The 15,570-nt window shown below is 55.1% G+C and overlaps 1 protein-coding gene across 1 annotated transcript in view; it reads right to left on the reverse strand.

The window, feature by feature from the left end:
- Positions 1 to 15,228, reverse strand: part of DENND3 (DENN domain containing 3) — a gene marked incomplete at both ends in the record, with an annotated part of 58,910 nt that extends 43,682 nt beyond the window's left edge. Inside the window, 5 exons of the mRNA XM_080694708.1 lie at positions 3,253 to 3,364; positions 4,819 to 4,955; positions 6,553 to 6,668; positions 7,251 to 7,530; positions 15,127 to 15,228. Of these exons, the coding sequence (XP_080550834.1) occupies positions 3,253 to 3,364; positions 4,819 to 4,955; positions 6,553 to 6,668; positions 7,251 to 7,530; positions 15,127 to 15,228 (747 nt within the window). The remainder of the gene's footprint in view (positions 1 to 3,252; positions 3,365 to 4,818; positions 4,956 to 6,552; positions 6,669 to 7,250; positions 7,531 to 15,126) is intronic.
- Between the last annotated feature and the right edge of the window lie 342 nt (positions 15,229 to 15,570).

Genomic DNA, 15,570 nt, shown 5'->3' on the forward strand with positions numbered 1-15,570 from the left:
ACTCTCCACTTGAGCCTAGAAAAAGAGCAGGATTAACCCGGAGCAGCACAAGAGCCGACTGAGGAAGGGTGAAGGGGCGCACACCTGTGATCCTGCGCGACCAAGGGAACCCAAGGTGTGGGGAGCAAGTCGCACGGCGCCAGCTCAGCGCAGGCCCTGGTGAGGTGGTCCCCTCGGGTGGGAGTCCATGCACAGTCAGAGAGAACAGCGCCGAACGGGGATGAGGTGAGGCTCAGCCTGGCCTCCGTCCTCCCTTCGCTGGGGCCTCCTGCATTAGCACCGAGACGGCCCCACCCAGAGGTCACGGGAACCCAGGGCACACTGCACGCTTACAACATTCACAACACAGGACCTCTAGGCCGGCATCGGCTGCCAGCGTGTTCTAGAAGGCACTGCCGAGGCGGCTCCTGCACAGATGAGAAGCCAGGCCTGAGCCCATCTCTTGATTTCTCCAGAACAGCCACCGAGCACGGCCGCGCACTATTCCGTCCACTGGATGAAGAGCATTACACTCCCTTAGCCCAGAGCCAACCAGACCCACGGGGGCCACGCACACTGGCCAGGGGCTGAGGTCCGGGTGCTGAGCTCCCGGGAGCAGCGTGCTGCGCGTGCCCACACACGTGCACTGCGCTGGTGTCCGGGTACGCGGTGCTCAGCACACTCTCCTCAGGCAATGGAGATGCACATTAAACTCACACAGCCCTAACCGCGAGCCGTGCTCTGTCTGCAGGAAGAGCAGGGTGCTGCGAGGCAGGAGAGCGCCCCGAGGCCGTCGGGAAGAACCAGCAGCTGAGGAGGTGAGCAGGAGCTGGCCCCAGAACACAGAGGCCCGACATTCAAATCCACGGAGTACAGGTGCTCCCCAGAGCCCCTGGGGTGGAAGAGAGGAGACCTCTCTGCATCCACGCCAAAATGCACGGGAGAGGTTCTCCACCTAGCTGACTGCTGGGTTTGAAGTAATATTAAAAATACACATTTTAAATTCAGGATCAGCCAGGCGTGGTGGCGCTCGCTTATAATCCCAGCATTTGGGAGACTAAGACAGGATCATGCAGGTTCGAAGCCAGCCTCGCTGGCTTAAGAGACCCTGTTTCCAAATTTAAAAAATATAAAATAGGTCTGGGAGTGTAGCCCAGAGGTAGAAAGATTCCATCCCCAGTACCACCAAAAAAAAAAAAAAAAAAAAATCTGCCTCCAGGCTATACCCTCAGCCCTATTTTTTATTCTTTATTTTGAAACAGGGTCTCCCTAAGTAGTTGAGGCTAGCTGTGAACCTGTGATCATCCTGTCTCAGCCTCCCAAGTACAGGTATGATAAGCGTGTACCACTACACCTGGCTATGATCCTGATTTAATTAATTAATTAGCTATCCAGTACTGGGGGTGGAACCCAGGATCATTCTGCCTCCCAGCTATATCCCCCCCAAGCGTGGGGCTTACAAGCGTGCGCCACCACACCCGGCTGTTTTTCAACAGTCGTAATATCAAGTGTAGAGGACCGGCCAGGAGTGGTGGCACAATCTTGTAATCCCAGCACTTGGGAGGCTGAGACAGGAGGATTGCAGTTCGTGGCCAGCCTCAGCTACTTAGTGAGGGCCTCTGCAACTCAGTGGGACCCTGTTTCAAAATAAAGAATAAAAAATAGGGCAGGGGGTGTCGCTCAGAGGCAGAATGCCCCTGGGTTCCATCCCCAGTACCACATACAACAAAAGGAAGCGTGGGGCTGGGGACAGGGCTGGGGACGGGGCTCGGTGGGAGCACACTTGCCCAGCAACACACACTCACACACACTCACACTCACACACACTCACACACTCACTCACACTCACACACTCACACTCACACACACTCATACTCACACACACTCTCACACTCACTCACACACACTCACACTCACACACACACACTCTCACACACACACACTCTCACACACTCACACTCACACAGCCCGAAGCATCTTCTATTGGTCAGCTAGGAGATGCTGAGTTGTGGGCTGTGCACAGGGCCCGCCTGGCCTATCGCTCCACAGAAGGGGACCACGGCGCCACTTCTCCCGCCTCACCTCGGCCCGCAGCCCTGCGCCGCGCAGTAGCTAATAACAGTTCTCAGAATAAACCCAGTTTGGGAAATGTCTGCCTATTACTTAAATAACCCAGTGGTACTTCTAAGAGAAACAAACACATAAAAGCAGCTACTTTTCACTAGTCATAGCATACATTAACAAATTAAGTTGCACTACTCATTACTAAAGACAAAGAGAATTTCTAATGTGTGTAAATTTTTAGAAGGAAGGATTGCAGTGTCTATGTACTTTGTGCATAGCAAGAAATGGACTCATATGGTCAGCGTAAGCATCTCATCAGGTATTACCAGCTCTGTCAACCAACAGCCGCTCAGCCCAACTCCAGCCTAAGCATTTAACTTTTCCCCTTTAGACATAAGCAGTACATGAGCAGGTGGTGCGCACTTGAAATCCCAGCACTTGGGAGGCTGACAGGAGGATTGCAGGTTCGCAGCCAGCCTCAGCCACTTAGCGAGGCTCTCGGCAACTTACTGAGGCTCTGTTTCCAAAAATAAAGACTAAAAACTAGGGCTGGGGGTGGAGCTTGAAGGTAGAATGCCCCTGGGTTCCATCCCCAGTACCGCAAAAAATAAAGAAAGAAAAAAAGAAATAATACATGAAATGCAGGGGGTTTTTTTGTGTGTGGTACTGGGGTTCCTGGAAGCCCTTCTACCTCCGGGCTACACTCCCAGACCTATTTTTACATTTTTATTTGGAAACAGGGTCTCCTAAGCCAACGCGCGGCTGGCTTCGAACCTGCGCGATCCTCCTGTCTCCGCCTCCCAAGCGCGGGGATGACAAGCGTGCGCCACCACACCCGGCTTGAAATGCAGATTTTTAAGGACCCCTAGGAACGCAAACACATTATTTTTTGTTTGTTTTTTGTGGTACTGGGAACGGAACCCAGGGGTATTGTACCTCCGAGTTACATCCCCAGTTCTACTCTTTAGTTTTGTTTTGTTTTGTTTTGTTTTGTTTTGAAACGGGCTCACTGAGTTGCAGAGGCTCTCACTAAGTAGCTGAGGCTGGCCACGAACAGCGATCCTCCGGTCTCAGCCTCCCGAATTCCAAGTGTGCCACCACGCCGGCTCATAAACACATTATGTTTTCATGAAGCGTGAGAAGTTGTTTAAAACGATTTACAATTACGCTTACGATTTGCAAAGAAAACAACATACCATTTTAACTCACCAAATGGAGAGGCCCTGGCGGCGGGCTCGGTATTAAGGACAGTCTCGCAGCAAAATCTTTTATGTGGTTGTCAACTTCAAAGTCTTTACAGACCTTCAGATGAGCCAATAAACTAAAATTTAAAGAACAAAACTCAAGTCACAAAAGAAAACTGAGGAGCCCACCACGGTACTCAGTACTGGGAGGCTGGCACGGGGATCACGGGTTCGAGGCTGGCCTCGCAACACAGTGAGACTCTCAACAACCGATTGAGGCCGTTTCAGCCGGGCGTGGTGACGCACACTTGTAATCCTAGTACTGAGGAGGCTGAGACAGGAGGACCACAGGGTTGAGGACAGCCTCAGCAAGTATTGAGACTCTCAGCAACCTAGCAAGACCTTGTTTCCAGATAAAAATAAAATAGGGCTGGGGATGCAGCTCAGAGGTAGACTGCCCTGGGTTCCATCCCCAGTGCCACCTCAAAGAGAGAGGGGAAGGGCTGGGGAGGGGAGAGGGAGAAAGAGAGAGCACGGAAATGTCATCCTGAGGCTTTCTAAACAACTAAAATCTCTGGAAGGCTCTGTGACAAACTCTGGGTTTTTTTGTTTTTGGTGGTACTGGGGTTCCTGGAAGCCCTTCTACCTCCGGCTACACTCCCAGACCTATTTTTATATATTTTTTTTTATTTGGAAACAGGGTCTCTTAAGCCAGCACGGCTGGCTTCGAACCTGCACGATCCTCCTGTCTCCGCCTCCCAAGCGCGGGGATGACAAGCGTGCCCACCAGCCCGGCTCTGTGAGCAACTCTGGAGGGGCAGGGGAGGGCACCTGGGAGGGGCGAGCGAGGAGGCCGTCCTGGGGAGGCCAGTCGTGCTCAGGTTCTTGTCTGGGTGCTGGTTACATGAATGGGCACGTTTGATTTGTAAAACATCAGTGGGCTTTGCATATTTTTCTCTTTGTGTATTATTCTTTCTTTTTTTTAGTACTAGGAATGGAACCCAGGGGCATTTTGCCTCGGAGCTACATCCCCAGCCCTATTTCTTTTTCTTTATTTTGAAACAGGGTTTCATCTCACTGAGTTGCAAAGGGCCGCACTAAGTAGCTAAGGCTGTCCACGAACCGCGATCCTCCGGTCTCAGCCTCCCAGGGCCTGGGATTCCAGGCGTGCGCCGCCATGCCCAGCTTAAGACGACTTCCTTGACGAGGAACCAGGGGCCAGTTGAGCGATCGGCCACGGCCTGCTCCTCGGTATCACACAGGGGAAGCCCTGGTAACTGCCTTCTCAGTGCCTAAACAACTGCAACTCTTTTGTGTGTGGTACCGGGGATTGAACCCAGAGGCATTCTACCTCCAAGCTACATCCCCAGCCCTATTTTTTTTATTCTCTATTTTGAAACGGGATTCCACTAAGTTGTTAAGGCTGGCCTCGAACCTGCAATCCTCCTGTCTCGGACTCCCAAGTACTGGGATCACAAGCGTGTGCCACCACACAGGGCAGAATCTGGATTTTCAAAAGAGCTCCTGCTGCCAAAGCCAACTGCCACCCACCGACCCCGGCTTCGGATGGCGGCCACATAGCCCCGCTCACCAGGAGAGGCAGTCCTTGAGGGAGTTGTAGTACGGGAGCCTGGAGATCACACACACCGCAAACGGCAGGAAGCAGCCGGCGCTCGACGCGGGGCCCGACTCCCAGTGCGTCTTCCCGTTGTAGAAACAGGAGTCGTCCTGGATGGAGAGTAACCAGGACACCGTCACCGGCCACGCTGGGGCTCCGGGACTTGCCTCAGGACCCGGCTGCAGCGCAGGGCGGGCCTGCCCCCACACCGGCCACCACCGGCTGGCCGCGCACCTACGAGTCTGCACCGCGGGTACGGAGGCCACGGTGACGCGCTACGACCTGCCCTGGGGAGGCCGCGGCCTCGGGATGAGCAGGGACACGGCTGGACACAGGAGGACGCCAGCAGAGGCGGGCTCTGCTTCAGAAGCCGCCTGCCTGGGAGGTGCGGGGAGCAGGATAGCCGAGGATGGGCACCCCGGGCTCTCGGAGGCACGGCTGGCCCAGCTGACCAGGGCTGAGATACAGCTCGGCATCTGGGCCCTGGTGGGTGGCTTGTTTGCATTTGTTTGGGGTGTTTTCCTTTTGTGTTTTGCAGGGTGGGTGGAAATGGTGACAGCTTTGGTTTAGGTGCTTCGGGGATTTGAGGGACTTATAGGTGGGCTAAGGGGAGCCCAGGAGACAGCGCGTCGGCTGCTTGTTCACCCGCATTTAATGGCCGTCCACCGCTTTCAATGAGGCTGCCCAGGTTCAAGCCTCGGTTGCTGTGTGACCTTGGGAGCAGCTTGGCCTCTCTGTGCTACATTTCCTCATCTCTAAGACCTTCTCACTCTCGCTCACTGGGGTATAGACTAATTGCACTGCTCTACGCAAGGTGCTTGGGGCCATGCCTGGGGCTCAGCTGCTCAAACATGTGGGCTGCTGCTACTGCAAAGGTCAGAGAGGGGCTGGAGTTACCCTAAGCCCCCACAGCTTCTGCCCTGTCTGCTCTGCCCCTTTAGGGGTCTGTCAGATTGTATCTTATGCCTCCGGACACTTGGATAAGGTCCTGACAGAGGCACAGTTCTCCCGAGGTGTGGGCCTTCCCGGCCTCTGGGGCGGCAGGGAGAGCAGGGTCCACACGGCCTCTGCCCACACGGCTTCTGTGGCACGCGGACTCACTGGCGCCCTCACCAAGCCCCAGGCGTCTTGACTTGGGCAGCTGTGCGTTGCTCCAGAGAACTCTCTGGAAAGAAGCAGCTGACGGCGTTGCAGGTAGGCTGCTTCCCCTACAAACACTTGGACGGCCAGCCGATTCACACACCGCGGCCGGCGGACAACCCTGATGAATGGGGTGCGCCTGGCTGATCTAAGCCCGAGCATGGGCTGGATGCCCGTGGACAAACAGATAAACAGAGCGCGCTCCGTCCATGGTGGAGCAGTATTCACGTGGCTGAGCCCGGAAACACCACGCTGAGCGACAGAAGCCAGACCCTGAGGTCCCGCGCTGTCCACCCCACTGCCGTGAACTATCCAGAGACAGAAAGCGGACTAGCAGCTGCGGGGCGGGAGGTGGGCGATGCGGCCCCGCGAGCCGGGCCTAGTTCACGTCTATGTTTTGAAAGCAGGTGGCGCGGTGGTGGTTGCACAACATGGTGAACATGGTCAACGGCACTGGGTTGCACACTTTAAATGGTGAAAACGCTGACTGCTGTGTATATTTCACCACCTCCACTGACTGACACCTCAGCCCAAGCGGGCACGGGGGAAATACTGGGAGCCACCTACGTGCAGCGCTCGGTAGTACTGGGCCACCACGCCGTAGGTTCTGTTCCCGCAGACATCGGTCAGCACCAGGAAATGCACGTAGTCCTCCTTAGGCTCCAAGGCCACGCACAAGCCCCCTGCAGGCAGACAAAAGTCAAGGAGGCCTCAGTGCGGCCAAAGCCCCAGGGTTAATGTCAGCCAACTCTCTCAAGGGGAAGCAGAGCTGCCAGGACCATCGAGACGTGTCCTTCTCCGGTCCAGCTCGCAGCCCACCTCGAGCCCCCTCTGGCTCAGGCCGCAGGGTCCGCCCCCTCCCCCCGGGCCTGCCTGGGCGCAGAGATACAAGCTCGCTGGGTAGCTGGGACCGAGGAGCTGGGAACTAGCGCAGACCTACGCTTCCTGTTCTAATACAACAGAACACGGACTGACAGGATGGCTCTGTCTGGCAAGCGCTTTAGGAATTCCTTCTAACTGAGAGAGGAGAAGCCTCAGAGAGCCCAGGGCCCAGGCCATCTGCACAGCCTCTCTTCCAGGGCTCCGCTCCCTAAATCCTGGGGACCACACTAAATGATTTAAACTTCCACTTAGCTTTAGCCTCCCAGGCTGAGAAAACGGAATCCCAAGACCTGGGGAGAAGCCCTGGCCACTGGCCCAGCACTCACCCCGCTGTGCGTGTCTGGGAGAGCCCAGTGTGCGGCGGGCTGCCACTTGGACAGTACCTGGGAAGCAGAGCTGGGGCAGGGCCAGGAGGTCCACGCCGCCCGGGACGCTGACGTCCTCAGGGTCGGGCCCCCTGGGGTCCTCCGGGAGGCCCCGCCAGTGCTCCACCATGGGCTTCTCCCTCTTCCTCCTGAAGGAGCGCCTTCGGGTCTTCCCCAGCGAGGCACAGCCTGCACCAGCTGCCGGCCTGTCCTCTTTAGTGACAAAAGGAGGCACGAAAATGGACAGAACCTCTGGGTCGAGCGAAGAAAGATTTTTGACTCCTTTTTTCTGGGCGACCTAAATAAAGGAAAAAGTGACAGTCACTGCGTGCGCCTGCTGCTGCTCTGGGACGGCTCCCTCACGGAGCACCCTCTGCCTCGCTCCCTGAACTGTCCCTTAAAAGGGCCGGCACGAGTGAGGCTCACTTCACGCCCTGGGCTTCCCTCTCCAGGGGTGCAGGGAGCCAGCAGGCCACCGCTCAACCCTAACCCCAACCCTTCCAAGGCCTGTGATCTGGGCAGCTGGACAGAGGGGCGGGGAGGGCTCTGATGGAGACACGTCCTCCTCCTGGGGACCCACACAAGGGGAAGCTTACATTTTGTCAGATTTTTTTAGCCTTTTATCTTTCCACTGTTCTGTCAAGTAATATAAAGAACCCAGGTGGAATTCCATCTTCTCTCTCACGCCAGTGCCTACCGCTGAGCAGGCAGTGTGGCCAGGCTAGTTTCAGAGCTTTCAAAGAACACGGACAGAGACAAGGAAGTGGCTCAGGTGCTGAGCCAGCTAAAAACAGAAGTCTCGCCCAGGATTTTCTGGATTAATAGGGAAGACAGGAGGTGGTCAGGGGGTGAAAGGGGGCACTTGAGAGCCTCTGGGGCCCTAGGAAGGATGGCACTGCCCCAGGAGCCCGGCACCACAGCAGGAGGAAGAGTCAAGGTCACATCCAGTAAGACCTAGAGGCTCCAGGGGCGTGCTGACCTGGGAGGGGTCTCATGATGACAGTGTTCTCAGAAGCAGTCACTCCAAACGCAGTCGAGTATTTGTATGCCATCCCATCCAAATTCTGCCCCCTTTTTTTTTTTGTGTGTGTGGTACTGGGGGTGGAACCCAGAGGCTTTCTACCTCCGGGCTGTACTCCCAGACCTATTTTATATTTTTATTTGGAAACGGGGTCTCACTCAGTTGCTGAGAGCCTCACTAAGTAGCTGACGCTGGCTTCGAAACTGTGCGATCCTCCTGTCTCAGCCTCCCAAGCGCGGGGATTATAAGCGTGCGCCACCACGCCCGGCCTCACAACTTCTTTATGTTTGGTGAAAAGAGGAATGAAAGCCAAGCATGGGGAATCCATACTATTCTATCACTTAAAAACCTTCGAGTTCCACGCATAGAAGGAAGCCATCCCTCCAGTCACACGCAGCCTCCTCTAAAACTTCCTCACCACAGCCTCACAGTTTTGACCCAATCACCTGGAGACATGCTTGTCTGTGTCTTCCTCTGGCAGAGTTAGCGCCATAGAGACACAGAAGGGCCCCCACATGGTGAAACAATCGCTTGATATGATTTATAGTCACTGAGGCCAATGACAACACCAGAGACGGCTGACCAGGCCCTCATCCTGAGACTTCCCTGCCCGCCTCCCTCTGGCCCCTGCTTCTCCTTCCCAGGGGGAGTGCTCGGCCCCAGTCTCTGGTGTCCAGGTGGCCCTGCTCCACCCCTAGCTCCAAGAGCAGCCCGCAGGGCCCTGGTCCCAGCTCAGACCCCTCCACTCCCAGACGCCCAGCAGCTCACAGAACACTGCAGCACGCAGGGGTCCCTCATGGTTCCAAGGCTAAGCTCCTGCTAAGTCCAAAGCCCTGATCTTGCACAACACACATAGCACAGTTGGGTCCTCTAGAGCTGGGACTCCAGTCGGGGGGCCCGCTCCCCCTTGCCCCGCCTGCAACCCACCTCAGGGCCACCGCCTGGGAAAGATCGGCGTGTGGTCCCAGGCGTGTGCGGCAACCCAGCGCCTCGATGGCCAGGGCCACGAGCAGGTAGATGAACCAGGAGCAAAGCCTCCGGGGAGAACAGACCTCACCCCACAGGGCCCAGGCTCCCTGTCTCCCCGCCATCACTGTTACTCTTCCTGTGTGTGGACCACAGGACGGGGTGCTCGGGCAGCAGGCCAGCCAGGGCGCCCCAGAACCACACACAACCACCAGCTCAGGGGTCTTGGGTGCACCTCTGCAGCGCCCCTGTTTTTCTCTGGTCCTCACCCCGCCTGAGCCCTCCCACCCCTGCCAGCTCCACAGGCAACCTCAGCAGCTCTCTGTGGCCTGCACCTGGGCTCTTCCAGCCCCCCCACGCGCCACTCGTTCACCTTCTGATGGGTGGGTGAGGCGGGACTGGGCTGCACCCCCTGCCGCACGGAGAAGCTGCTCCTCTACCTTACCCCTGGCCCTGGGCGACCTCGGGGGGGGCTCCGCTGGCACTGAAAGCTGGTCACCAAGTAAGGCCAACGCACTCCTGCTCTGTCCCCTGTTATGGTCAATCACTCGAAAGATGTGCTCAGAGCCAACCAACTTCCCGCGACACACGCACACACGCACACGCACACGCACGCACACACACACAGAGTTCATCACATGTGAGTTTTTTCTCCAAATAGAATTCCCTGTTGCCTTTCCTGACGGGATAAGCAAAATGGTGTCATTTTTCGCAAATAACAACAAGATGGAATAATAACGGAAACATCAGGACGGGAAGCCCTCCCCAGGTCCCACCGCCCAGGCGACACCCTCTGCACAGCGGGCACTTCCTTCCATTTGTTATGCAAATGTAAACCTGCAGCATTTTTTCATAGTGCAGTCATCTGATTTAAAGTGGACGGGCTGGGCCGTTAACCCTGTGCGCCTGACTTCCCCCTCACCGCTGCATGGTAGCATGCAAGCACTCACTGGTCCCCTTCCCAGGGACGTCCGAGTGGCCCTCCAGTCCCGGCGTGCTGACAACACAGAATGCAGAGTCTCGCTGACAAGCTTTGAGAATAAGTTCCTATCCAGAGCATGGCACGGTCCCCACCCGGCTGAGAAGACAGACCCAGGCCCACAGACCAGGCCAACACCGGAGTGTCACCTCTACCAGCCCGAGCCCTGAGCTGACAGTTACTGCCTGCTCCTCTAGCCCACCACTGCCTATCAACCCCCTACCCAGTAAACACCATTTTAGTTTGTTTGGGGGTTTTTTGTTTTGTTTTTGTGGCACTGGGGATGGAACCTAGGAGCATTCTATCTCTGAGCCATATCCTCAGCCATTTTTACTTTTGGTTTTGAAACTGGGTCTCACTGAACCTGTAATCCTCCTGTCTCAGCTTCCCAAGTACTGAGATTATAAGCAAGTGCCACTATGCCCACACATTTTTTGTTTAAGCTAATTAAAAGCCGGGCATGGTGGCGCACCCTTATAATCCCAGCATTTGTGAGGCTGAGACAAGAGGATCGCGGTTCGCTGCCAGCCTCAGCCTCAGCTACGTAGTGAGGCCTCTGCAACTCAGTGAGTCCCTGTTTCAAAGTAAAGAATAAAAAATAGGGCTGGGGGTGGAGCTCGAAGGTAGAATGCGCCTGGGTTCAATGCCCAGCACCATAAAAAAAAAAAAAAAGCTAATTAAAAAGTAAAAGGGGCAAGCCGGGCCTGGTGCACACTTGTAACTACTTAATAAGACCCTCTTCAACTTAGTACGACCCTGTTTCAAAATAAAAAATAAAAATAAGAAACTAGGGCTAGGGGTATATCTCAGAGGTAGAATGCCCCTGGGTTCAATCCCCAGCACAACAAAAAAAACTGCAACACCCTAACTCATTTGAGTTGCAGATTTATTTCTAAATTAGATTACATAGCGGCATTAACTCTTCACTATAGGATGGGCTATTAGTGAAATAAAATAGAAAAAAGGATAGGTCTGTTTTGGGGGCTTTATTTTTTGTTACGGGTTTTGTCGTTGGTTGGTTGGTTTTGTTTGGGGCTTTATTTTTTTGCAATGGCTCTTTTTTTGTTTGTTTGGTTGGTTGGTTTTGTTTTGCAGTACTAGGGGCTGAACCAGGGGTGTTCTACCACTGAGCTACATCCCAGCCTGGCCTTGAACTCACAATCCTCCTCCCTTAGCCTTCTAAGTCGCTGGGATCACAGGCATGTGCCACCACACCTGGCTTGTTTGTTGTTTTTTAATGCTCTGAAACGACGCTGACCAACACAGCCATAGCCGTGGCTATTGAAATTTACATTAGTTAGAACTAAAAGAAGTGCAGACTCCAGCTCCTGGTCAGCACGGGTCACACCTGGAGCACTCAGAGCCCCCAAGGGTGGCTCCCTGGGGCTGCGGAGAGGGCTGTGCAGGGCACCGAGTGCCTCTACCTAGAAAGTCCCGCAGGACTGTGCCCTGGCAGGCGCTGAAAGCCACGCTGCCCCCACTAAACCAGAGACAGCTCCACGCAGAAGTGTGCTCCTAGCCAGGCGTGGTGGGCACGCTTGTAACCCCAGCATTTGGGAGGCTGAGACAGGAGGATTGCAGTTCACGGACAGCCTCAGCAACTTAGTAAGGCCCTCCGCAACTAGTGAGACCCTGTTTCAAAATAAAGATTAAAAAATAGGGTTAGGGGTGTACCTTGGAGGTAGAATGACCTTGGGTTCCATCCCCAATTCTGAAAAAAAAAAAAAAAAAAAGTGTGCTCCTGACAATGTACCAGAGGGCACTGGGGCACATCCTGCCACTATGGGATGGATGGATGTGTGTATGTGTGTGGTACTGGGGATGAAACGCAGAGGCATTCTACCTCTGAGCTACACCCATCCTTTTTTATTATTTATTTTATTTGTTTGTTTATTTATTTTGGTGTACTGGGAGTAGAACCCAGAGGCTTTCTACCTCCGGGCTATACTCCCAGACCTATTTTATATTTGGAAACAGGGTCTCACTAAGTTGCTGAGAGCCTCACTAAGTAGCTGAGGCTGGCTTCGAACCTGTGCGATCCTCCTGTCTCAGCCTCCCAAGCGCAGGGATTACAAGCGTGCGCCACCACGCTCGGCTTTATTTTTTATTTTGAAACAGGGTCTCCCTAAATTGTGAAGGGCCTTGCTAAATTGCAGAGGCTGGCTGCCAACCGGTGATCTTCCTGTCTCAGCCTCCTGGGATAAAAAGTGTGTGCCACCACGCCCAGACGGATGGATGCTTTATGGAACTGCTCACACCACGGCAATGAACACAGGAGAATCCCTCCACGCTTACGGGTGAGGGAGGGCATGACCAGCCGCTAACTCGCAGAGACTGGCTCATCCTAGAATCCTTGGTCACCATTCCCAGAAAACCAACACCCACACCCCAAATCTAAGAAACAAATCAAAGAAGAAACCATGCAGCTCTGATTTCTTTCCCTCCGCAGTCCCGGGGATCCGACACAGGGCCCCACACATGCCTGGAAAGCCCTCTGCCACTGAGCTGTATCCTGGCCCCACCTTAATCTTGAATTGGATACTTCTCACACCTCTCTGGCCTTCTGTTCTCATGAGTCACCAAATAAGAATTCCTGAGCCACAGAGAAATGGTCATTTTTTTAATTTTTTTTTTTTTTTCGGTACCAAAGATGGAATCCAGGGGCATTCTACCTTTGAGCTACATCCCCAGCCCTATTTTTTCTTCTTCTTTTTTTTTTTTTTTTTTTTTGTGGTACTGGGGTGGAACCCAGGGCCTTTTCTAACTCGGGGCTACACTCCCAGACCTATTTTATACTTTATTTGGAAACAGGGTCTCACTAAGTTGCTGAGAGCCTCACTCAGTAGCTGAGGCTGGCTTTGAACCTGTGCGACCCTCCTGTCTCAGCCTTCCAAGTGCTGGGATTACAAGCGCCCGGCAAGAAATAAAACTTTTTTTTCAAAAGCCTTGGGCATTCAAAAGAGAACTGCTACACAAGTGAAACTAAATAAAAATCATGGTTAGCCGTAACAGTGATGCTGACTGAGAACTAGGATTCTCCAGACCTCACTCCGACTCCTACCTCTCCTCTGCCCCTCCTACCTCTTTCCATTCCTCTCCCCACTCTTTGTCAAATCCACAGCCCCATCAGAACAGAATACAGAGGACTAAGGCTGACACTGAATAGATCACCCCCTCTCGCTCGCTCTGGGGAGCACCGCAGCTGTTTAATTCAGGAAAGCACCTCCTGAATATTCCAGCTGATTCATCCCGGGAAAGACACGTCTCACTCAGCAGCAGAGACATGCTGTAAAGACCCAGGAAGATGAAGCCCTGCCCAGGACCACAAGCAAAACCAGCTTATTTCCTGTTCTAAAAAACAGAGGCAGTGCCATGCGGCCAGTCAGAGGCAGACACCCCAAGCAACAGGGGCCAACGGGGACAGATGACGACGTCACTGCGCTCACGGCAAGCGAGGTGGGGAGGCCCACCGGGAAGTCACTGCGTATACAGCCATACTGGCTTCGGTGCAAAGCTTCAAAAATGGACTGAGAGATTGCTGAGGGTTGAAATAAAGTAGAAGAGATTCTACTCAGCAGCGGTAGACGCCACTGAGCCACTAACAGACATCCACTGGGCTAACGTTAGTAACAGTTAAACTTTCTGGGTGACATCCATTTTCCTTGGGTGGTCAGCCATCACTTAAACCCCTTCTGATGGTGCCACCTAGAAAGAGTTGGGAGGGAAAGCTCAGGTGACTTGACTGGGCAGGAGGCTGGGGAAATCTCTGGGGGAAATGTCAGAGGCACTGAGTCACAGACATGCAGCCAGGAGAAAGAGCGCCACAGACAAAAGCAAGATGAAATGGGAGGTGGGCACGGCAGCACACCGGCCTATAATCCCAGTACTTGGAGACTGAGGCCGGAGGACCAGAAACTCAAAGCTAGGCTCGGTAACTTAGGGAGACTGTCAGCAACCTACTGAGACCCTGTTGCAAAATAAAAATAGCCCAGCACCTAGGAGGCGAAGACAGGAGGATTGCAAGTTCAAGGCCAGCCTTGGTAACTTATCGAGACCCTTAACAACCTAGTGAGATCCTGTTTCAAAATAAAAAAATTATCCAGTACTTGGAAGGCAGAGACAGGATTGTCAGTTGGAGGCTAGCCACAGTAACTTAGTGAGACCCTGTTTCAAATTAAAAGTAAAAAAAAAAAAGTAAGGGCTTTGGGGTGGAGCTCATTGGTAGAATACCCCTGGGTTCCATCCTCAGCACAACGATAAATAAATAAATAAATAAGCAAAGAAAAGAAAGAAAGAAATAGGCTTGGGGGGGGTGGTGGTAGAATGCCTCTGGGTTCAATCCCTAGAACCACACGAAAAAGCAAAATCATGGGAAAGAAGGTCAAGGAGGACTTCCAAAACTGCTATTTTCTCACAGAAGGGGATATAAATTGTCGCTGTGGGTGCTAGGGAGCAGAGATGAGAGGACGAGGTTTAGCGCAAGTAAGAAAAGCAGTGAGGCTTCATCGCGCCACCACCGTGGCGGGCAGAGTATTTAAAGCCGATGGTTAAATATAAGCCGTGAAATCTCATTATTCGGTGCCTAACACGGAACCCACTACTTGGAGACAATGAACCCTTGTGCCATGAAGGAAATCGCTTCATCGGCTAAGCAGCGAGGACTTGGTCCCCCAGGGGGGAACGCCAGGTGGGGCACCGGGGCGGAGGGGCCCGGGGAGGTAGCGGGCCGGGAGACCCGCCCAGCGGACGCCCCCCTCCATCGCCACAATCGCCAGCGCTAACCCAGCGCCGCGGGGACGCCCCGAGGACGGGAGGGCGGGAAGGAGCCGCGCCCAAGGGTCCCGGCCGGCCTGGGTCAGGGCCCGGGAGCTGTGGGGGGCGCGGCGCGCTGGCCCCAGCCCGGCCTCCGTTTCCCCGCCGGCCCCTACCTGCTCCAGGCCGCGGAGGCTGTCCGGAGGGGCGCCCAGCAGCGCGCACAGCTCCAGCAGCCCCGAGGGCAGAGACAGGTGCTGGGGCTTGGCCTCCGCCATGGCCGTCCCGCTGCGCGCCTCGGGCAGGCTGGGGCCGGTCCGCCCGAGCCCGCGAGCAGTGCGCCCCGGCGGCTCCGGGCCAGCGACCGCCCGCCGCGGGAGGAGGGGGCGGGGCCCGGGGGCGGGGCCTGCGCGGGGGCGGGGCCGAGGGCGGGGACGCGGCGGCGGGTGGGCGTGTCCTGGGCGGGGCCGGGCGGGGCCGGGCGGGCGGGCTCCGGCGGGATCCAGCGGCCGTCATTTCCGAGCCGCCTAGGTGTGCCCGGCGCGTGCGCGGCGGGGTCGGCCCGCCCCGCCCCTCCGGGGGCCCAGGTGCCGGGCCACGTCACCCCGCCCCGGGCTCTG

The sequence above is a fragment of the Muscardinus avellanarius genome (assembly GCF_963383645.1).
Source record: "Muscardinus avellanarius genome assembly, chromosome: 4".
Lineage (NCBI taxonomy): Eukaryota > Metazoa > Chordata > Mammalia > Rodentia > Gliridae > Muscardinus > Muscardinus avellanarius.